Source organism: Rhincodon typus, unplaced genomic scaffold, assembly GCF_021869965.1.
Source record: "Rhincodon typus isolate 14 unplaced genomic scaffold, sRhiTyp1.1 hic_rhity00000711, whole genome shotgun sequence".
Lineage (NCBI taxonomy): Eukaryota > Metazoa > Chordata > Chondrichthyes > Orectolobiformes > Rhincodontidae > Rhincodon > Rhincodon typus.
In genome coordinates this window covers 1-23,986 of record NW_025966349.1, presented here as the reverse complement: position 1 = coordinate 23,986, position 23,986 = coordinate 1, and the positions used below count along the sequence as shown (strand labels likewise).

At 41.3% G+C, this 23,986-nt stretch overlaps 1 protein-coding gene across 1 annotated transcript in view; it reads left to right on the top strand.

Annotated features, from left to right (window-relative positions):
• The window catches only part of phaf1 (phagosome assembly factor 1), a 40,547-nt gene extending 17,109 nt beyond the window's left edge, over nucleotides 1-23,438 (top strand). The window contains exons 3-11 of the mRNA XM_048621491.1: nucleotides 3,226-3,269; nucleotides 8,823-8,902; nucleotides 9,115-9,209; nucleotides 12,249-12,346; nucleotides 12,966-13,078; nucleotides 20,517-20,650; nucleotides 21,119-21,202; nucleotides 21,288-21,370; nucleotides 23,258-23,438. Of these exons, the coding sequence (XP_048477448.1) occupies nucleotides 3,226-3,269; nucleotides 8,823-8,902; nucleotides 9,115-9,209; nucleotides 12,249-12,346; nucleotides 12,966-13,078; nucleotides 20,517-20,650; nucleotides 21,119-21,202; nucleotides 21,288-21,370; nucleotides 23,258-23,420 (894 nt within the window). The 3' untranslated portion in view covers nucleotides 23,421-23,438. The remainder of the gene's footprint in view (nucleotides 1-3,225; nucleotides 3,270-8,822; nucleotides 8,903-9,114; nucleotides 9,210-12,248; nucleotides 12,347-12,965; nucleotides 13,079-20,516; nucleotides 20,651-21,118; nucleotides 21,203-21,287; nucleotides 21,371-23,257) is intronic.
• Nucleotides 23,439-23,986: the final 548 nt, after the last annotated feature.

Here is a 23,986-nt window from a genome sequence, read left to right as displayed (position 1 = left end):
GGCAACAGTACATCCCTTCTCAAGCTCAATGCATTCTGCACTCACTTCGAGCAGAAGTGAAACGACATCACCTGTCCCATCAGCCTCTGATACACCTATATTCTCCTTATTGCCACAGACGTTAAATCGGCCTTCCTAAGGGTGAAGCCACGGAAAGTGACTGGCCTGGATGGAGTCCCTGGTCATGCGTTCAGATCCTGTGTGGACCAGCTGGCGGGAATATTTGGAGACATCTTCACCCTCTCCTTACTGTGATCTGAAGTCCCAGCTTGCTTCAAGAAAACCGCCATCATCCCAGTGCTGAAGAAAAATCATGTAATGTTGCTCAATGACTACCACCTGTGGCTCTGACCGCCATAATTAGGAAGTGCTTTGAGACGTTGTGCTTATGGTTGTGCCATAATTAGGATGTGCTTTGTGGCGCACATCAATTCCAGCCTCTCAGATTGCCTTGATCCCTTGCAATTCACCTACTGGCGCAACAAGTCCATGGCAGATGCCACCTCCCTGGCCCTATATTCATCCCTTGAACAGCTGGTCCGTAAGGATACCTATGTCAGGCTCCTACTTATTGACTTCAGTTCTGCTTTCAACACCATAATTCAAAACAAACACCTCTCCAAACTCCGGGATCTAGGTTTAAAAAAAAAATGAAAGAACTGCGGATGCTGTAAATCAGGAACAAAAACAAAGTTGCTGGAAAATCTCAGCAGGTCGGGCAGCATCTGTGAAGGAAGAAACGGTTAGTGTTTCGGGTTCGGTGACCATTCCTCAGAACGTTAACTTTGTTTTTTCCTTCGCAGATGCTGCCCGACCTGCTGAGCTTTTTGAGCAACTTTGTTTTTGTGTCAGGGGCCTAGGTGTCTGCTACGCCCTCTGACTGGATTCTCGGACTTGGTGACCAACAGACCGCAGTCAGTAAGGATAGGTGACAACACCACCTCTGTGATAATCCTCAACATCGGTGCCCTGCAAGGCTGTGTACTTGGTCCCCTACTATACTCCTTATACACACGACTATGTGGCCAAATTCTGCACCAGTGGCATTTGCAAGTTTGCTGGTGACACCACCATTGTAGGCCGGATCTCAAACGACGACAAAATGGAGTGCTCGACAGCATGATGTAAAGACGGCAATCTCTCCAACGTCAACAATGCAAAGGAGCTGGTTATTGACTTCAGGAAGCAAAGTGGAGGGCAGGCCCCTGTCTGTGTCAATGGTGCTGAGGTGGCAGTGGTCAAGAGCATAAAGTCCCTGGGAGTGACAATCACCAACAATCTGTCCTGGTTCACCCACTTTGACACTTCGGTCAAGAAAGCACAGCAATGCCTCTACTTCCCTTTAACGGCCAAGGAAATTTGACTTGTCCATAAAGGCTTGTAGAAATTTTTATAGATGCACCATAGAAAGCATCTTACCTGGATGCATTACACTGTGGTATGACAATTTATTTTCCCAAGACCAAAGGAGTTGCATACAATCCAGTTCAACATGCACACCATCCTTCCATCCATTGTCTTCATTCTATACTTCCTGCTGCATTTGGGAAAACAACCAAAATAATCAAAGACACCACCCCCCGCCCCCCGCCACCTCCCCCAACGCGGTTATACTCTCTTCCACCCTCTTCTATGAGCAGAAGATATAAAAGTTTGTATACATGTACAAACAGATTCAAGAACCACTTCTTCCCTGCTATTATCAGACTTTTAAATGGATCTTTAATGTTAATATTGATTTTTCTCTCTCTGCAACCTCTTTAGCTATAATATTGTATCCTGCTCTCTTCTATTACCCTGATGCACTCGTAAAGTATGATCTGCCTGTAAAGCATGTAAGACAACATTTTTACCTCAGTACATGTGACCAGTAATTTCATTTCAGTCCACTTTCTAAAAACACCAAAATAAAAAGACAGCGGTCCTTACACAATCCGTGGCTGTGTTTGGCCATCCTGAAGATGTGATCAGGCTATTCCTTGTTAGTTAATTTCATAGCTATTAATGGCAGTGGTATCAGTAAACAGTTAAGTACAATAGAGGGTGTGTGCAGTATTGCAGGATTGAGCCATGAAAAGCAATGGATTATTATGCTTGTCTTTTTTAACGTGTGTTTGGATAAAGTATACACAAATTGGCATAACTGGCTACAAGTATGAGAAGCACAACACTAAATCATGGTTCTTTAACTTAAATTGAGACTTCTCAGTGCCCTGGTATTAATAGACCAATTACGCTGACACCTGCAGAGATTTCCTGACAAAGACATCAGGATGATCAACTCCAAACCAGATTAAAGACTATTTTATCCATCAGTTTGTTTGATAGTTAATTCTCTCATTTTAATAACAATTCTGCTTTAATATTAATTTTTCTGCTACCTACCCACAGCCTGTCACCTCCCCCATCCCCACATTCATCACTGAGTGAAAAAAGTTGAAGAGCTATTTTAAAATTATTTTTCACAATTTGATATGCCTTATGATCAAATCTGCGTGAGTTAGATCCCAGACTAGAAGTTGACTTAACAGACTAAGTTTAATTTTTGCACTTTGGTTACTGTGGTTAGTTACTGAATATAGTCACACAAGACTGTTAATGTACTTCTAACAAAATCATAAGTTTATGACAGAAAGCCAAGTATGTATGACACTTTGGAAACTTCTTAAAATATACAGCGAAATCGTTTTGAGCCTTTCTTTCCCAGCAGCATTATTTAAAGGCATTCAACTTCAGTGATGTGATACTCCTACCTTTTATGCTTTTTTTCTTTCTCACCTGACATGGTAAGTAGCTTCCTTTTGGTGAATTTCTGCACTGTCACCAAATGTGATTCTCTATCTCTCCCTAAGTTGTGGGTACCGGTGCTAACATTCCTCAATGAAGTTGGAAGGTGGTAAAGCTTGGGGCATTTTCCAGTTACTCAAACACCTTTGATGGAGAGTGGCTTTTTTTTTTTTTTTAAAAAGTTCTTCAACAAGGTACATGTTCATCTAATTTTTGCGTTGATCACTCCAGGATTCATGGCAGCTACTTAAACATACAACACAACTCATTTGTTTTCCGTGCCCTATTATTTACAACAGGGTGGTAGGGAGGAGTCTAAACAACACAGAATTGCAATGTACGTGGAGTGCCACCAGAGAGGGATCTCGCTCTCCAAATCTAATGGGATATGTGAGACAATAGTAAAACTGATCTTTTTTTTATTTCCCACCCGTTTAGGTCATTGAAGTTTATGACTTGAGTAAAGTTAAATTGAAATACTGGTGAGTATTTTTACTGTTTCCCTCGTGACAATTTTGCTAGAATCCTATCTATAGACCAATGAAAGTAATTTTGCCAATGCTTTTGAAAAATGTAACTGAGAATTTTCTGGCAGAATAACCCCAAAAGACCACATGCTATATTCACATTTATCTTTTTGTTCCTAAACCTTTTTAAAGGTAATGTAATTGAATTGTTTTCTTGCTTGCCCCTTCCCCCCCCCCCCCCCCCCCCCCCCCCCCGCTGGTAAATCAGAACTATATCTAGACTTTTTGCACTTAGCTTTAATGATGGAACACCATGGTAACTTATAAGGGCAAAGCAAGGTTTATACTTTGACCAAACAGAAACTTAGCAAGTTGAGCACAGGAAGAGACCAAAGCTCAAATCCAACTTCCTTCACAAAGTGGTGGCAAGTGTCGTTCATGCTACACAAATGCCAGGCTATGACCATCACCAATAAGAGAGAATCTAACCACTCCCCCTTGACATTCAATGGTATTACCATCACTGAATCCCCCACTATCAACATCCTGGGTTTATCATTGACCAAAAACTCAACTTGACCCCCCCACATTAACACAGTGGCTACAAGAGCAGGCCAAAATCTGGGAATACTGCGGCGAGTAACTCACTTCCTGACTTCTCAAAGCCTGTCCACCATCTACAAGGCACCAGTCCGGAGTGTGATGGAATACTCCCCACTTGCCTGGATGAGTGCAGCCCCAACAACACCAGAAGCTTGACACCATCCAGGAAAAGGCAGCCCGCTTGATTGGCACTACATCCACAAGCATTCATTCCCTCCTCCACCGACGCTCAGTAGCAGCAGTGTGTACTATCTACAAGATGCACTGCAGAAATCCACCAAAGATCCTCAGACAGCACCTTCCAAACCCACGACCACTTCCATCTCGAAGGACAGGGGCATCAGACATGTGGGAACACCACCACCTCCAAGTTTTCCTCCAAGTCACTCACCATCCTAACTTGGAAATGTATCACCGTTCCTTCACTGTTGCTGAGTCAAAACCCTGGAATTCCATCCCTAATAGCATTGTGGGTCAACCCACCGCAGGAGGACTGCAGCAGTTCAAGAAGGCAGCTCACCACCACCTTCTCAAGGGCAGCTAGAGATGGGCAAGAAATGCTGGCCAGCCAGCAATGCCCACATCCCACAAATGAATAAAAAAAATTCCCAGAACTGGTCATTCAAACCATGTCTGAAGTTTAACAGTTTGAGAAACAGACTTTGGATTCCAATTAAAGCCCACGACACCAGCTTTTGATGCAATAATCAAATTACTCTTTCATTGCTGCAGACTCTGCAGATTTTGGAGTTAGACTTGCAATGCTAGTACCGTAGTGTGTGCCTTTTGAAAAGTAAGTTGGTGCTTGTGACCGTTTGAAATGGAAGACCTATAAAGTTACTGTAATTATTCCTTGTGTACACAGACAACACAGTATCATTCTTTCATCAGATATGATCTAATTTAGGAGTTCATAGCCGTAAAGTTATACAACACTGAAACAGACCTTTTTGGTCCAACTTGTCCATGCTGACTCAATATCCTAAACTGATCTATTCCCATCTGCTAGCGTTTGGTCATGTCCCTCTAAACTCTTCCTATTCATGTACCCATCCAAATGCCTTTTAAATATTGTAAATATACCTGTCTCCTCCACCTCTGGCAGCTCATTCCATGCACGCACAACCCTCTGCATGAAAAAGCTGCCCCTTGCCTTTATACACAGTCCCTCTAGTTTTGGACTCCTATTCTGGGGAATAAAGACCTTGACTTTTTACACTATCCATGCTGCTTGTGATTTTATAAACCTCTAAGGTCACCCTTCAGCCTCCTATGCTCAAGGGAAAATACCCCAACCTACTTAGCATATCCCTATAACGCAAACCCTCCAATCCTGACCACATCTTTGCTAAACTTGTCCGAACCCTTTCAAGTTTCTAAATCTTTCCTATAGCAGGGAGACCAGAATTGAAAGCAGTATTCCAAAAGTGGCATCCCCAATGTCCTGAACAGCTACAACATGACATCCTAACTCCTATACTCAATTCACTGACCGATTGAAGGCAAGCAGACCAGATGCCATCTTCACCATCCTGCTTACCTGTGCCTCCGCTTTCATGGAACTCTACACCTGCACACTTAAGTCTCTTTTTGTTAGGCAATGCTCTCCAGTGCCCTATCATTATTTGTATACGTCCTGCCCTAATTTGCCCTACCAAAATGCAACACGTCATGTTCATCTCAATTAAGCTCCCTTCTCCTCAATCTTCATTAATCGTGTACTAAAAAGCTTTATTTTAAATTGCTGAGTTTTTTTCCCCTCTGCTATAAAACATTCCAGCTGATTCATTCTAGACCAGTGAAGGTGAGATTTGGATTTCAACTCAGTGGAGCAGGACTTGGACATGCATTTTTTTTTTTTCTGGCTTACAGCACTTGCCTGTCCCATATGCCCCTGGCTTTCCAAATCTTAGTGGGTCTGGTTTTTTTAAGAAACTCTCTCTCAAATGACATATCAGAACATTGACTTAAAACAAACATCCAAGCATTAGAATTCATCTGAGGGTTATCTTTCCCCAGTTTCTTGAAGATTTTTGGCAATCTCAATTGCTAGATTGAACATTTTTGATATTCGTATCCTTTCGCTGTATTTTCCTGCACTTTTGGCAGTTGGGGTCAGTAGGGTAGGCTCTGGTGGATGCTGCTCAGACGTTTCCACCAAGTGATTTTGTGAAGAAAGTTCAGGATGCTTCAGAGTCTCCTGTCCTCCAACTATGATGCAGCTAAAAGTAAGATCTCTTTTGAAGAATTTGCACTTTGGCAATACAGCCATGTTAGCATAGTTTTATCGGCCAATAAAACTACTCTCTTCATTACAATTTATTCTTAGCCATCCACACAGAATATTTATTTTGGCAATTTACCAGCACTTGTCACAGTAAAGAAACAAGGATATTGCAACAAAGATGCCTTACTTCTACTTTGTAATTAGTATTTGCATATCACTGCCATAGGAAAGTATTTCAGTGTATGTCCACTGTCAATTGAGGGAAAAGTTTATAGAGTTTTAAGTGGGAAGATGAAAATTTGTCTTGTGGATATTGAGAAAATACAACTACTAGAAAGGGCTGGGTGATTCTAACGTAGGTGGCAATAGAAGTTAAAACATCCAGACAAGAACACAACTCATTAGAGAAGGATTGGATCGGTGGATGGAGGGAGGAATGACAGTGACATCAAAAATTGCGGAGAACAGAAGGGAATGTCTATGGCCCACAAGGGCTACAGCTAATTATGGATGAAAGATGAAACATTAAATGTTTAGGGAACCACACTGTTGTTTGTTTACGTGAGGAGTTATTTCAGGACTTATAATTACGCTTTGGATTTGAGACATTCAATAAGTTGTTCTGAACCTTTTATAAAGCTTTGATCAGACTAAATCTGGTGACCACACTTGGAAGGATGTGATATCCTTGAGGGTGGAGAGGAGATTTACTAGAATAGTTCCAGTGGTAAGTGATTTCAGTAACAAGATTAGGTTGAGAAGCTGGGTTTAGATAAAGTAGGGAATAAAGCTGTTTGTACTAACTAATGGTACAAGGACAGTGGACCTCTGGTTTAAGTCTTTGGGCAAGTTTTAGTGGAATGGGTTGGGGCCTGTGATATGAAGTACTTTTTTCTAAACAGGAAAGTGATAATGAGAATTTGCAGGTGCAAGGGTGGGTTATGCAACTGGACACCATGACTTCAAAAAGATACTGTCTAGAAATTTGAAGGAATTGAACTTGCATGGGATAGAATGAGGTTGACTGAATTCCCCTGTAGAGCTGATATGGATTTGCTGAACTCAGTGACTACGTTATGTGCCTTCGTGACTGATTCAGAGGTCGCAATCTCTTTCTCTACCATTTCAAATATCATAAGCACCCATTATATGTATGAATGAATGTTGTAAAACAAGAGAAATAAGAGCTGGAGAAGGCCGTTTGTTACTTTGAGCCTGCTTCTTCTTCAATCAAGATTGTAGCTGATCCATCATGTGCTACTGTTCCAGTATCCCTTCAATCCCTTGGAACACTTTGCCATAGAGTCATACAGCATGAAAATGGACTCTTCGGTCCAACCCATCTGCATCAACCAGGTTTCTTAAACTGAACTAGTCCCATTTGCCTGCATTTGGCCCATATCCCTCTAAACATTTCTTATTCATGTATCTATCAAAATGCCTTTCAAATGTTGTAATTGTACCTGCCTCCACCACTTCCTCTGGCAGTTCATTACATACACCCACCAAAAAAAGTTGCTCCTCAGGCTTTTTTAAATCTTCCCTTTTCAGCTTAAACCTATGCCCTCCTTCCCCTTCTCTCCCCCTTTCTCCCCCTTCTCTCCTCTCCACCTTCACCATGGCTCATTATATAACATAATATAATATAATATATTGAGACAATGCATTTTCTGAAACTGCATATATAATTGGGGATCGCTGTACTCTCCATAAACCATCATATGTGATGTTAAAAAGGTATATTGTTTCTAAAAGAAGCTGTGGTAATGTGTGTATAACTTTCAATTGGTTTTCATCATAAGGCCACTTGTTTTCAAGTTAATAAAAGTCTCAATTTCTCAAACAGTTTTTCAGATCTTGAATGTATGGTCCATTCAGCCCACAAATGCAGTTTACTAACTTAATTTTCAATCCATCTGATTGTACAGTGCTCAGTGGCAATTGTGAAACTGATTTGAGAGCCAGCTTCATGGCAGCTGATCAGGACCACACAAGGTTGTTTTGTGTTCTTTTGGAATTCTTTGACTGGCCTCCTGAGTGAAGTTTCTACCCTACAATTTATCCATTGGATACATAAACCACCAGGACTGACCTTGATTGGTGCTCACTAATCTCCATCAAAACTCTCCCTTCATGTTTGGTGTAATTGATCGAATTGCATCTGGATCTGGAAGGGGAAACACCTCCAAAATCTTGCTTCAAATCATTAAACAAGAGTTATTGGAAGCACTGGTGTAGGAGTGGTGCAGGGCATTTGATTCTAAGGGCATCATAACACTTCCCTTTCAAGCTTTCACAAATATTGGGGCACATGTAAGTACTGAAGTTCAACCATATCTTTGGGGTGAACTTTTAAACTCTGTAGAGCAGAAGCACTGGAAGAAAGCGAGGGTTTGGGTTCCAATACTGTACTTTGCCCCTTCACAGGGAACCTCACTCAAACTGTGTGGTGTCGAGCAATGGGGAGGGTGTGGAAAGAATGACCATATCACTGGGAGGAACAGTGAAGTGTTGTCCCTTTATGTATTCAGTTTGTAGCAAACTACAAACAAATCAAGCATTTCTGCTGTCGGTCTGCCATTGTGCATGATTTCCAACTATAATAGACCACTTGCTTGACTTTATTGTGGAGGAGATGGGGAAGACAAAGACATTATAACCTGTTTTTCCCCCTCCTGGGTTAGTCTCCAATCTGTATTGTTTTTTAAATCTTTGATTTATTCTTTATTCCACTGCAGTGGTGTACACTTCAACTCTCAGGCTATAGCTCCAACCATAGAGCAGATTGACCAGTCATTTGGAGCAACCCACCCTGGAGGTAAGTGAGATCTGTGTGTTTACAGAAAGTTGAATAAAAATATTATATTATAAATTTTAAGCCTGAATTAAGTGAGTTGACTTAAGGTAAATTTGATTTTGTATGTACAGCAATGGTGGGAGGGTTCTAAGAAGATGCTTTATAGTTTGTTTACTTGATGAAGTTCACTAATTTTTAACGATTTGTCATGATCCCTTTACCCTCCATTCTAGTGTACAATGCAGCTGAACAACTTTTTCATCTCAATTTCCGAGGGCTTTCCTTTTCCTTTCAACTGGACTCCTGGAAAGAAGCTCCAAAATTTGAGGTGAGGAGACCAGCTCCAAAGTGTCTTTTACCTTGAGGAGAGTTACAACTTTGCTCCAACTTGGGCTGAAGTTGTCTGTTGTTTGGATTGTATCATTGCTTTCTTCTGATCAAATCCACAAGTCCCCACCACTCCCACCAATGATGGCTTAGTTGGTAAAAGCACAGCCCAGTTTGGGAACTGGCACCAACCAGGAAACTCTAAACTTGATCATGAGTTTTGGATTAAATTTACATTATGGAGCTGCCAAGACTGAAAATTCTCTACATGAATTAGAAGATTAGTCAAGTTTTCTACCTTGTATCGCTATCAATTGATTCTTGCTATGAGCATCAGTTAAGGATTTTGGATAAAGCTGGCTGTAAAGCACTATCAACCTACAAGCCTGTCATCACTCGTTATCTGGAAGGATAGCTGTTTGGGGATGAGAGACACAGAGGATGAGAATTCTTTTTGGTCAAAAAAAAACTAGGGGGACATGAGAAAACACTGGCAGGCAACATCAAGGACATCTTAAAGGGGTTTTATAAATGTGCTGGGATAAGAGAATTACCAATAAAAGAGTAGGGCCTATTCAGGATTAAAATGGTACTCCCAGATGAGATGTATGCCAGGCTGCTGTTGGGAGGAGAATGCAGAGGCCTGGACATTTATTTTTTCAAATCCTCACTGGCCACAGGAGAGGTGCCAGAGAGTTGGAGCACTGCTAATATGGTAGTATTAGTCAATAAGGGTGATAAGGATAAAACAGACAAATATAGGCCAATGAATTTAACATCTGTGATGGGGAAACTTTTGGATAAAATTGAGAAACAGAATTAACCTCCCCTTGGAGAGGCAAAGATTAATCAAGCTAGTCAGCATGGCAGGGGAGAATTATGTCTAACAAGTTTGATTTGATTTTTCCAACCGGTGACTAGGTGTGTAGCTGAAGATATTGCAATTGATGTAGTCTGCATGAATTTTAAGTCTTTTGACAAGGTCTCACAAGATAGACTGGTTAAGAAGCTAAAACCAGTTTAGCAGTCTTGATCCAAAATTGGCTTAGTGGTAGGAAGCGGAAGGTCATGTTTGAAGGATGTTTCTGTGACTGGAATCCTGTGTCCTGAGGTGTACCACAAAGTTCGGTGTTGACTCTTTTTGCAGTTTGTTGTGTACACTAATGATTTGGACCTGAATGCAGGAGGTATGATCAGTACGTTTGCAGTTTACATGAACATTGGTATGGCAAGCAGTGAGGAGGTAACATTTCGGGGTGATATTGTTGGGTTGGTCAGATGGATTGAACAGTAGCAAATGAATTCAATCCTGAAAATTGAGGTGATGCATTTTGGGGTGCAAACAATAAACAGAAGGACCCTAGGAAGTGCAGAGGATCAAGAGGCCTTGGTGTGCATGCTCATAGATACTTGAAGGTAGCAGGGCACGAAGGTAAGGTTAGTAAGGCATAGGGATATTTGACTTTATTAGTCAAGGCATTGAATACAAGTGTAAGGAGGTTATAATGGTGCTATATATGTTACGATGCAGAAGTTCCGAAGAATGGATCCGAAACGTTAACTCTGCTTTCTCTCCACAGGTGCTGCCAGACTTGGAGTTTCTCCAACAGCTTTCTGTTTTTGTTTCACTAGGATGTTATCTGGACTAGGGTGATTCAGTTATGAAGAGAGGCTGGATAGGCTGGTGCTGTTTCTCTTAAAGCAGAGCTGGCTGAGGGGAATCTGGGATGTACAAAGTTCTGAGGGGCACAGACAAGGTAGATAGGGAGGAACATTTCCCTTTAGTAGAGTGGTTTTAGAGGCGTTGATAACAGTGGCATTGATTTAGGGTAAGGAACAGGAGATTTGAGAAATGTTTTTCCCCAGAACATTAAAAGTATGTGTAATTCACTGCCTAAAAGCAAAGTCAAGGTGGGTATCCTAAAGACGTTTAAGAACTATTTAGATGAGCATTTGAAATGCCATCGGAAATAACAATGGGTCAAGTGCTGGATAATGGGATTAGAGTACATGGATGTTTGACCACTGTGGACATGATGGGCCAAAAGGTCCCCCTCTGTGTTGTTTAAAAACGCACTCAGCGCATCTGGCCAAGTCAGTTTTCTGTTATTCCTCTATCCTCTTCCTAAGCTGAAGTTTAGGTCATTTTTCAGTGGACCTAAAAATTTTCCTGGCCTGTACTACTTCCATTGCAGAATCTAATCGAGTGGGAAATATAGCTGCTCAGCCAAAGACGGTGAATTCTGGTCCCACTTTGTTTTTAACCACTCCTCCCCAGTTAGGTCCTTCCGCCAGTCTGCTGTGTGTCTCTCTCGGGTATGAAACATGAGGTAGAAGCGGTGAGACATGCTGCTGTGGACCTGCATTGGCAAGTGCAGTGAGTTGAACCAAAGGGAAGTGATAATCTTTCACCTCATTGTCTTCTAGGTTCAATACCTCTCCTAGTTGTAGTTCCAATATTGTGCCAACCACTCCCTTGGGAGAATTCCTGGAAGAACCTGATTAATGCAGAAGTCGTGAATATGTGGGGTTATGGGTCAGTGCCACTTTTACCTTTGTTTTTCACCAAGAAAATAAGTGCTTCCTGCAAAGAAGAGAAGTCCCACAGTGACTAAACTGGGCAGGACATGAAGGGAATGGGAAATTGAGTTGTCCCGGGGCTGAGATTGAGGCACAATAGATTCAAGGTGTGCAAAAGGAAGAGGTGAGGGCAGAGGGACAGATAGTGAGGCAGGATGCATGCAAAGTGTCGGGATAATAAGCACAACCTACTTTAGATTTTATAACAGTGGAGAGGCAATCCTGAAGATCCATGTTAAAGATCTGCATGGGGACTACTGGAGGCTTTGAGGACTGAGAATGATGAAAGCTGTAGATTTGGTGGAAGGAGCGAGTTGGATGTAACCAGGGAGTTATAGGCTTATTGCTTGGCTAGTGGGATCAGGACTTTTTTCTTTTTTTTTTCTTTTATTTCCCTTTTGGTCATTAGCTCTTGCTGATTTTAATAAAACAAATGTTTGACGAATTTGTGTTTACACAGCCCAAATTTGCCCATGGCCTGGCTTCCCTGCAGATTCCCCATGGTGCTACCGTGAAACGCATGTATATATACACTGCAAACAGTCTACAAGATACAAAGTAAGTAGACTGTCCAAGAGATGAATATCCTGTGATTTCCCCAATTGTTTGTTGCCTCGTGTCATATTCCCATTGTGCAACACATCTTTCCAATGTACAAAAATCTGTGCTGTACGTTAATTTTAATGAAGCAGAAAATTAGTGAACTGAACACTGAATATCAACATTATGGCAATTTCAAAACAAATGCCTAAAGCTGCACTTTTCTGGTAATTTCTATATTGGCCTTGCATGAGAAACCTGGAATGTGTTTGGCAACAGTGCCCCTTTAATGGGCAGCACCTTTGTGATGTATTTTATGACTACCCAAAGCCTTGTTATGGTGGGGGGGGCGGGGGTTGTTAAAGCTTAGGCTTGGTTAGTCAATGGCACTTGCTTGCTGTGTATGTGCATGAGTATTGTTCTGTAAAATATTAAAGTCTAATTAAAGTTATGCTACACAACAAAGTATTCTCATTCTCGAGTTTAATATTCACTCCAACATGTTATCCAGACAGTAGTACTTTGTAAAAACACAATACTGAAATTATACAACAAGTCTGAGGCTCTGAAGGTAGTATATTTCAGTGGGATTTTTTTCAAATTACATTTACTAAGTGCAATAATCTGGCTTTTATAGAGCTCCTATGATGCCACTGAGTTGTTTCTATGGTAACGTGTATGCAGAAACTGTTGAAGTATTAAGCGATTTCATGGGACCCCTGGGCCTCCGTCTGCGACTACTGACAGCAGGTAAAACAAAAATCATTGGTATTGATGGAGGAAGAGGAAATCTGACCCACTTAATAAGAGTCCTAAAGTAATGGTTCATTCATTCTGTTTAGTGAACTCCTGGGTACACTTTTATATGTAGCTCTTCAGTTGTGGTGTGGAAGAAAGCCAGGAAATTTATCCTGTTGCTGTAAAACAATAGGAGCCACTCCAGGTGATGGCATGCGCACCCTGCTGGTGTCCAGTGCTTGTCATTGGCTGAGGTGAATCTTTCAAGCATTATTTAATGAGGTCAGCCTGATAAACACATACTTTTTCTTCTGTGAATACTACCAGCAGTGTGTTATCTTGCATGACTTTTGACATAAGCTTGGCTCAGTTGGCAATCCTGGTTCTGAGTCAGAACTTTGAGTTCAGGCCTCTATGTTGAACTCTGAGTCTCAGCAAATGTTTCAGTAAGCCTCATATTGAGACTGTTATCTCTCTGCTCTGGTAATTGAGGGGTTTTGAGAATGCCAGTTTCTTTAAAGCAGAGCAGGGAGATCTCTTCAGCAAACCTTCCTACGTCGTGTACAATGGCGGTTTTTTTTTAAATCTGCAGGTGATTGCTTAGCTTGTGCTGTAAGTGGCATTTGCTTCTTAAAATAGTTTGAGTTTAAAATGTTGCAAACTCATTCAATATCTGGCTTTTTGACTGCTTTTAGGGTGTATCTTTCTGATCGTCATGGCTCAGAAATATTTACACTGTGTCTAACTGAGCTTAATGCTTTGTAATCTTAAAAATTGGAAACCCCTACTTGCATAGTTGTGAAAATGTGAGTTAAGATTTCACTAAAGTATGTTTTAATCTATGTCAATATACACCATTTATAGATTGAGTCCTTGGGCTTCGTGAGTTTTGCATTTTAAATCACCTTGCTGAGGTCAGATTTTGATAAATACAAGTTGTAGCTGCGATGCTTTTCAGACTGAACTCTCACAGGAACAAAGCAGTTTGTCTTTCCAGAATGGTGATGTGTGCTTTCTCATACTGTTCCATTCTGCATGAAGCCATAAGGGCCACCCCTGAGCTTTATTGGTATGAAGGAATGCCAGGTAGGCGGCTTCGTAGTTCTGAGTGACTTCAAACCAGCAGGGAGTTCTTCACCAAAGTTAGAGCAACGTATTTTTGAATCTCTACTGGAATGGTGCTCCACCTCCCCCTGCTGGTTAAGGTGATTAAATGTATGCCTAGCTGAGACCTATTCTGTAGCATTTAAACTAGGGATGATTATTTCCCAGTCTGTGCTCAGTCGGTTAACCTCTATCCTGGAGGTACCACAAATGATCTGTCACTGGTTTAGAAGAGGAAAATTTTATATTTCTCAATCTTCAACAATTCTGGTGACTGCAAACTGCATGTGAACAATGTATGTCGATAAGATTTAGTTTGGTTATGATGATTCCTATGGTTAAGTAGCCTGTTCCTTCCAACTCGAGCAGAAGGTACAACTACTTTGGATCAGTGAGGCAAGAAAGTCTCGTGTTACAAGTGGAGCAATACGCAAGTATGAATCTCTATTTTAAGATAAAGATCAAAGTATTTGTACGACTAGAAATGTAGGTTTAATGATCTTTGTAGCGTTGTCTGAAGGGCAAACAATATAATATTTGTTGAATTTTTCATTTTGAAGAATGCTCAGTGGTTAAACTAACCATGTTTTGTAAAGTCAAACACTGCGAGTCAGGAAGTTTCCATATGTAAGCAAGAACTTTCAAAAGTTGACTTGTGTGAGGGGGTTGGTGGGGGGGTGTTGGCGAGGTATGGTGGTGGCGGATGGTCTCGGGTAAAGGGACAGCTAGAAAATGGGAAGTCTTCAAAAATGAGATAATGAGAATCCAGAGACAGTATGTTCTTGTTGGGGTGAAGGGCAAGGCTGTGAAGTGTAGGGAATGCTAGATGACTAGATAAATTGAGCTTTTGATCAAGAAAAAGGAAGCATGCCAGGCATAGACAGCAGAGATCAAGTGAATCCCTAGAAGAGTATAACAACAGTAGTGGTACACTCCAGGGAAATCAGGAGGGCAAAAAGGGGACATGGCAAATAGGGTTAAGGAGAATCCAAAGGGATTCTACAAATACAGTTAGGACAAAAGGGTAACTGGGAGGAGAATAGGACCCCTTAAACAGCAAGATTGCCTACGTGTGGAATTTGAGATGGGGAGATACTAAATGAGTATTTTGCATTAGTGTTTACTATGAAGCAGGATTATGGAAGACATACAACATGGAGTATAAATAGCAACATCTTAAATGTCCATATTACAGAGGAGGTGGTGTTGGATGCTTTAAAATGCATAAAGGTGGATAAATCCTTGGGAACTGACCCAGTGTACCCTGGAACTCTGGGAAGCTAGGGAAGTGATTGCTGGGCCTCTTCCTGAAATATTTGTGTCATCGATAGTCACAGGTAGGTGCTGGAAGACTGGAGGTTGGCTAACATGGTACCACTATTTAAGAAAGGTGGTAAGGAAAACGCCAGGGAGCTATAGACCAGTGAGCCTGATGTTGGTGATGGGTATGTTGTTGGAGCGATTACTGAGGGACAGGATTTATGTATTTGGAAAGGCAAGGACTGATTAGGGATAGTCAGTGTAACTTTGTGCATGAGAAATAGTGTCTCACTAACTTGAGTTGTTTGAAGTTACAAAGGGGATAGAGGGCAGAGCTGTGGTTCCGTAAAGTGTTTGACAAGGCTCCTCATGGTAGACTGCTTGGCAAGGTTAGATCACATGGAATACAAGGAGAAGTAGCCATTTGGATATAGAACTGGCTCAAAGGTAGACAGAGGGTGATGGTGGGGGGTTGCTTTTCAGGCTGGAGGCCTGTGACCAGTGTTGTGCCACAAGGATCGATGGTGAGTCCATTGCTTCTTGACATTTATATGAATAATTTGGATGTGAATGTAGGAAATATGGTTAGTATGTTTGCAGATGACAAAATAGGTGGTGTAGTGGGTAGTAAAGAAGGCTACCTCAGAGAACAAAGAGATCTTGGTCAGATGAGGAGTGGCAGATGGAGTTTAATTTAGATAGATAAATGGGAGGTGCTGCATTTTGGAAAGGCAAATCAGGGCAGGACTTGTATACTTAATGGTAAGATCCTGGAGAGTGTTGCTGAACAAAAAGACCTTGGAGTGCAGGTTCATAGTTCCTTGAAAGTGGAGTCGCAGGTAGATAGGCTAGTGAGGAAGGCATTTGGTATGCTTGCCTTTATTGGTTAGTGCATTGAGTATAGGAGTTGGGAGGTAATGTTGCAGCTGTACAGGACATTAATTAGGCCACTTTTTCAATACTAAGAACAATTCTGGTTGCCCTGCTGTAGGAAGGATGTTGTGAAACTTGAACGGGTTCAGAAAAGATTTTCCAGGATGTTGCCAGGGTTGGAGGTTTTGAACTGTAGGGAAAGGCTGAATAGGCTGGGGCTATTTTCCCCGCGTGTCAGGCTGAGGGGTGACCTTATAGAAGTTTATAAAATCATAAGGCACATGGATAGGGTGAAAAGACAAGGTCTTTCCCAGTGGATGGGGGTGTCCGAAACTAGGTGGCATAGAATTAAGGTTAGAGAGGAAAGATTTTAAAGAAATCTAAGGGACAACTTTTCCATGCAGGGGGTAGTGCATCTGTGGAATGAGCTGCCAGAGAAAGTGGTGGAGGCTGGTACAACTGCAGCATTTAAAAGGCATCTGGATGGATATATCATTAGAAAGGGTTTAAAGAGATATGGGCCAAATGCTGGCAAATGGGACTAGATTTATTTAGGTTATCTGGTCATCATGGACAAGTTGGACTGAAGGATCTGTTCCCGTGCTGTACTCTGACTCTAACTACATTTGAGTTAGCTGTGAGGGTAACATGGGGGATATATCCTGTGTCCTTGACCAGTGGGATCGGGCTTGGACTGTGTATATTCTGTGCTTGACTCCCATGTGTAGTACCTGTGCTATGGGAGTGTGCAATAAGAGTTGATGTTTTTCTTTCTTCACAATCAGCAGTCATCTGTTTAATACTGTGACACACTCCCTGCTATATAGAGGACACAACTGTTTTTTTTTTTTGCTCCAATACCCTGGTTCAGAGTATTCCAAATAATTTATCATTCTTGATACTCTTCCTTAAGTACTTAATGGCTTCTCTTACTGCAAAGCAAATGTTGAGAGAATGCAAATTTTCCCATCTGTATATTGTCTTAATATTTTACGTCTCTGAATGCTTCCCTTACTTAGCCTCTTAATAGATTTAGAGCTTGAGCACCATGAGGGAAAGGAATTAGTTACTATAATAATTATTATTAACTAATTATCATTAAATATTTAAACTCTCAATGGTAAGGTAGTGAGAACGCATAAATGGAAACTCTACAATTTCTGAACCTTGACAGTTCTGTGTGCAGCTGACCTGTATGTTTACAGTTTTAATTTTTCTGGATATTTTGTGGAGGTTGGAAAGAGCTAGATTTAGCACACGCTTCATGGGTAGGTAAATCCTAAATGGGAGCTGCAGTAATTGTAAGACAACTATCTGAGAGCCTTGGAGTGGATGTGTTAGCTCACTTTGCCACTTCATGTAGTGTTGTTATTCTGTCAGCCTCTACTTGATACTGTATGGGAATAGTTCTCCCACATCACCAGGAAAGCTTTTCATTTTCTGCAAGCTGGAATACATTTGACTGAGTAATTGGGACAAATTTTTCTTCAAAAGTACTTCCTATCCCTGGTGTGCCTGTGCCTTTCTGCTGTGCGTTTCCATCCTGACCCCCTCTAACGAGGGCAGAGTTTGATCTGTTGGTTGAAAAGAGGTAATGTCTTCCTGACATTACCTCCCCAGAGGTCTAGCCACATGGTAGCATGATAAAACATGGACATCATTGCTTAGTTATCAACTAAACAGTCTGTGTCTAGAATTGCTTCTGGCCCTGCTTGGGTACATTGGGTGTGCAGTGCTTGCTGTCCTTCGGGATTTTGCCCACTCCTTCAATAAATAATTAGCATGTCCACCAGTTGGATCCAAGTGGAGATCTTCTCTCAAGTATAATTGCAACAAAGCCACTGTACTTCCTGTTCTCCTACACTTCTCAGCTATTCACAAGATGAATATCATCGATGGGATCAGCATTTGAGTATTCAGCAGCTGAAGTCTTTATGTTGCAGATACGTTCGGTGCTATAAGGAATGGGGGCGTTGCCAGAGGCAAGTTCTAGGATTTTGACCCAGTGACAGTGAAGGGACAGCAATAATATTTCAAATCTGGATAGTGTGTTGCTTGAAGGGGAGCTTGCAGATGTTCCCATGTGTTGCTACCCATGTTCTTTTTGGTGTTAGTGTTTGTGGGTTTGGGAGGTACTGTTGAAAAAGGCTTGGTGAGTTATTGAAATGCATTTTGTAGATGGTACACAGTTCTGCCACTGTGCACCAGTGATGGAGGGATGAATGCATGACATAGTGAATAGAATAACAATCAATGGGCTTCATTTTTTGGTGTCAACTTTGAACGTTATTGGAGCTTTACTTAAGCAAGTGAAGAATATTCCACTGTACTCCTTACTTGAGCCTTGTAAATGATGGCCCGGTTTTGGGTTACCTGGCTGTTGGTCATTGCAGAATACTCAACTCTGTCCAACACTACTAACCACATTTTTGTGGCTGGTCCAGAAGCTATCCATTGGAACATCTTTATCACAAACTTGCAGTAGCTCTCTACTAGAGCCCTATTATTTGAAATTTATGAACTGTCAAAACCTCAATTTGACTCATTCCTTTGGTGTGTCTCAGGATGAATTCAATAAGCAGGACATTAATTTAGTTAATGTTATTTAGTTACTTTCAATAGCATCATGTTTTCATAAAAATTGACTGATCATATGTCTCTTGCCTGCCCACTCTTCAATTGAGGCCCCATTGACTCTTTTTGAGGTGCATCTCGCAGTGGTAATTCAATTTATTGCTGATAGCCTAATGCACAACAAAAGCCAGCTTCCACCTGTGTGTGATCATTGTTATTAGACTGGGAATAGTCCGGAGGATGAGATTGGCCAAGAGAATGATGGAGCGATTGACTGTGGAGATAACAAAATCACAGGTGATATTTGGGTGAGGATGCCAGCTAAATAGCCCCTAATTGTAATTTATGTAATAAAATTGTGTAATGGTTACAACCCAGAAGAAGGCCATTGTTCCTTTTTGTATCTGTGCTGGCTCACAACAGTCCTCCCAATGCAGCTCCTGACTGCATTCAATTAACTGGTACTGACCTTGGTCTCTTTTAGCTGTGGTTGTTAAATCATTGAGGAGCTCCAACCGTACGGATTAATTACAAACTAGAGCACAAAGTAGAAATTCACTAAGTCTGCTTAGACCGCTGTTTCCAAAGTCTATGGCCACTTCCATCTAGAATGACAAAGGCGGCAGATTTTAAAAAAAGCCTTCTGCAAGTTATTCTCCAAGCTGCTTTGCCACCCTGACTTGGAAACTTATTGCCATTCCTTCACTGCTAGTTCAAAATTCTGGAATTGCCTTCTCAACTGTACTGCGGGCGTACCTAGACCAAATTGACTGCAGTGATTCAAGAAGGCAGCTAGTCAGCAGCATGTCAATGACAATTTGGTGGGGGAGGGGAATGAATGAATGTTGGCCCAGCTGGAGAAGCTCGCATCTCCGATTCTTAAATTCTAAAAAAAAATGTCATAGCTAATAGTCTATGAATAATGAAGCTATTGCTATCTCTAAAACTGCTGATCTGCAGTTTGCATCAGAAAGGTACATGGAACTGCTGAGTGCAATGACCAAAACGTGAACAATCTTTGAGTTCCATGCAGTAAAAATAGGAATTTGGTTTATTCATTCAGTCTGCATTTATTAGCTTGATTCTTAAAGGGCAGATTTGCAAGAACAAATTCTTAAAATGCTAGTTAAAAATATGGAATGCCATGTAGATGCAGGATTTAATTTAAATTGTGCTATCTTGAGAGTTTAACTGAGAGATTGTTGGCTGCTACAGAATTTATTATTGTTTAACATGGTAGCACAGCTACAGAGAATGGTGATTTATTGAGGACTCTTTCTCCATCTTCAGCACTTGAAGTCAGACAGTCTTTTGTTTGAGAACGCTGACAGGTTTCCCCTTTCCTAATATCTGCTTGTGTTTATTTAAGGCTAGTACAGTAGCCTTGCAGTGTATTCAATTTTCACTTGCTGAATCCAGCTGAGATCCTGCTTCATTGGGAAGAGGGTAGGGATTGTTTGAAAGCTGAACATGGACATTTCATGGTGCAAAACATTGAGGCAAACTGCTTTGTCACCAGGTGCCAGTATTGTATTAACTTGAATGCTTTTGCTCTCTAGAGAAAGCTGCAGTATGTTTCCCAATTCTTTAGTGTGCTGAACTGCTTCTAAGCTGCCTCTGCCCCTCTTTCTGGTTGCAGGTTGTGCCCCTGGAGTATTGGCAGATACAAAGATGCATACGTTTGAACGCTGTGTGTATTTTGGGGATTCTTGCCAGGATGTGTTGAGTGCACTGGGATCTCCACATAAAGTCTTCTACAAGTCAGAGGACAAGGTAATTGTGACTTGGGGATCAGGTGTGGATGCTGAATATGTCATGGCTCAACCTTTATGCTCTATTTGTGAAAGTTAAACCCTGAGGGTTGTACTGTAAGTCGGAAACTGAATGTACTTGTGACAGCTCTTAGGAATTGTAGCATCTGGTGCAAATTGCTTTTCAAGCAGTATGTGCACACTTCCTGTCATGTAATTTCCTTCTTCTGACTAATACTAGTGACTGTTAAGCAGTGACAGCACTTTTCTATTCTGTACAGTTTCAATTCAGGGCCTGAGAACTATGAACCCATATCCAGCGTTCTCTGATAATACAAAAATCTCCTTACTGGCTGTGGAGATTCTAGTTATGAAACCATGTACGTTTTACCCAACATTACTGTAGGCCTTGTGTAGTGATAGGCTTGCTCCTATGCAACATTGATCTATGCACATTATGCCTATTGACTGATTGCTTTTGTTTCCACAGATGAAGATCCACTCTCCATCCCCTCACAAGCAGGTTCCCTCCAAGTGCAATGACTACTTTTTCAACTACTTTACTCTGGGAGTGGTGCGTATCTGCAGTCTCACTTGTTGGGTTAGCTTTGTAATGTTTACTTTCTACAACTTGTATCTGTCTTTTTTTTCCTCTGCAGGATGTCCTGTTTGATGCCACCACACATCAAGTGAAGAAATTCGTCCTTCACACGAACTACCCAGGTCATTACAACTTCAATATGTGAGTGTCAACTGCAGCAGTATGCCTATGTCCAAGTGGGACTTCTAGACTTAGCCTTCTGTGCTGTATAACTCTATTTTGTCATATTTTTTTTAAACAGTACTGTCATTTTTAAGTAAGAAAAAAAACTTCAATGTAATTTTAAGTATTTGCATTCGCAATCTAGGCAAAAATTGATGGTCTGTGTGGATGTGGAAGCATTTGGATGTCAGATTTTGTGTGAAGGTCGTGCTAGGGTTGCCACTGACTGACTGTTCAGCTGAGGCACATTCCACATCTAGATTCCTGACTGAAATACAGCAATTTGACAGAAGTACAGAAACCATCCTGACTCTCAAGGAACTGTATCTCATCTATAGATCACTCAGCAGAAGGCTTGCAGCTGCTGCAAGAGTGTTTTCTGAATGTGTTAGTTGCTGCCAGACTGCCCTGCTATTGAAGTGGGCCTGTATATTTCAGTGCTGCAGAATGAATGTTGAGAGCAATTTCAGTATATTCTGGCACTGCTTCTAATGGCACACATGTGCATCTTCATTTGAATTGAAGAAGAAATTAAGCTACTTCAGTAATAAGCAAGTAGAAAATATACCTTGTTCAGTATGATGGGCCTCATGGGCAGTACTCTCCCAAGTATCACTTGTGTCAAGACCTAGTGGATAGATGCACTCTGGGGCCAAACTCTTCATTGGGGCCAGCAGCTCAAGCTGTGGCAAATCAGCCATATGAAGATAAGGTGGGAGAATGGTCAAAATTGATCAGTGTTCTCGCTCTAGCTGGCTGTCCAGTGAATGCCTGCCAGAAAGTGTACACCTCTGTTCATTATACCAGGTTAGTGTGGGCTCAAGTGTGATGCCTCTTAACAGGTGAGCAACTTGCCACCAATGTAGTAACTTGAGCAAAGTATTTGAATAATGTAGGCTACCTTGGGTAATAATCCCAGCGTGGTCGGAGAGGTGCACCATGGATTGCAACAAAGAAGTGAACGTGTGAAGCTTCATGAAATTGTTACAAAATCTGGGTTGACTTGTACATCGAGCATAAAATGAACCACCTGTGCAGGAGGACCCTTTTCTGTTCAAATAGTCCGCTGTTTGTGTTTTAAATGTCCGTGCACTTTCTTGGCAATGTGGCTGGCATTGCTTGCTCGATTCTATGCGTGAGTAAACCTTAAACGCGTATGTGAGCTGAAAAATTGAGGTCAACTCCTAATGAGAATGAAACCCTAAATGTGTTTATTAACTGTAAAATGAAAGGTCAACTTGTACGCAAAATATTGGCCTAAACAGATGCTGAGCAAAGTGCAGATGCCTTGTATACCAAGTCGACATGCACAACTCGAGCAACAGCATTTGTTGTATGCTTGAGAAGAGTGGTAAAACTGAGCTTGATGCGGCCACAAGTTTCTAGCGGACTAATACTGATGCCTTAACTTTCAATTGATAGGCAAAATACCACATTAACTTTGTAGTATTACTGCAGATTGGCTGAGATCTGTGCCTGTAACTGTCTGTCTTTTTGTTCAGTCACTGCCCCATGTTTGTTAAAACTGAAGTGTAGTTTATTTAAATTAAAACTCCGCTGCAATCGCAGGGCAATGTTTGTTAGTTTTGAGCAATCTCCAGTTTGTTTGAGAGTTAACTTCTTTTTCTTCTGAACTGCATCTGACATTACAGGTTGGGATAGGAATTCTGACTGTCCTAAATGTCAGCTGTATGTAATGGGTGGTTTCAACACCTCAGACATTTCGTGTGTGGAACTGATATTGTCTGAGGTATTGAGTTCAGTTTTTTGGGTCTTAACTCTCCTGACTGCTGGAGGGGTGAAAAATCACCGTTCTATGGAGTCAATGACTCTGGGAATTCATTTAAAACTTTTATCCCCCCACAGATACCATCGCTGTGATTTCAAGATCCCACTTGCAGTTAAACAAGGTGAGATCCCTTTCTTTTGGGGATTGTGGGGGAAGGTGCATTGCGATATTTGTAAAGTAGATAATTCCACAATTCAAGTCAGTTGTCCTTGGTGGAAGAGGTTGCAGCTCCATGATTAAATGATCTTCCAAGTGGGGCACCATGCCCAGAGATAAGGGAACAATTGAAAGAATAAATGAGCAGATAGTGCTTGGTTGATCTATTAATTAGTTTAAACAGCTTTTAAATTCAGTATTCTATTATAGTTCAATGTAATTTAGTTATTTTAAAAGCTTTTTTTTTGAAAAGGATGTTTACTTGTCTGTCTAATTGCTGGAACATCCTGTTCAGCTAGCAGAATTTTCATGGATCTAATGCATATGCTGCTCTCTGAAACTATGACCCAGAATATGAATGAATTTGCAGAGATCCTCTCTTCAGTCTTGAAGTACATGTGGGGTTTATTTTGATTGTAACAACATGGCACGTCTATAAAAGCTACAAAGTGACAGGCTAAAGGAAATAGAAAATGCATGAGGCCAGAGGAATGCAGAGCACTTGGGTTGAAGGGACTGGCAAGTAGGGAGAGGCAGAGGGAAAGATTAGATAGCAACACCAACTGCCACATGTTTCGGGTTCAATGTTGGTAGATAAGGGATGGATGGGTAATCCGCTTTAGAGTGCAAACAAGAGTTTGGATGAGCTC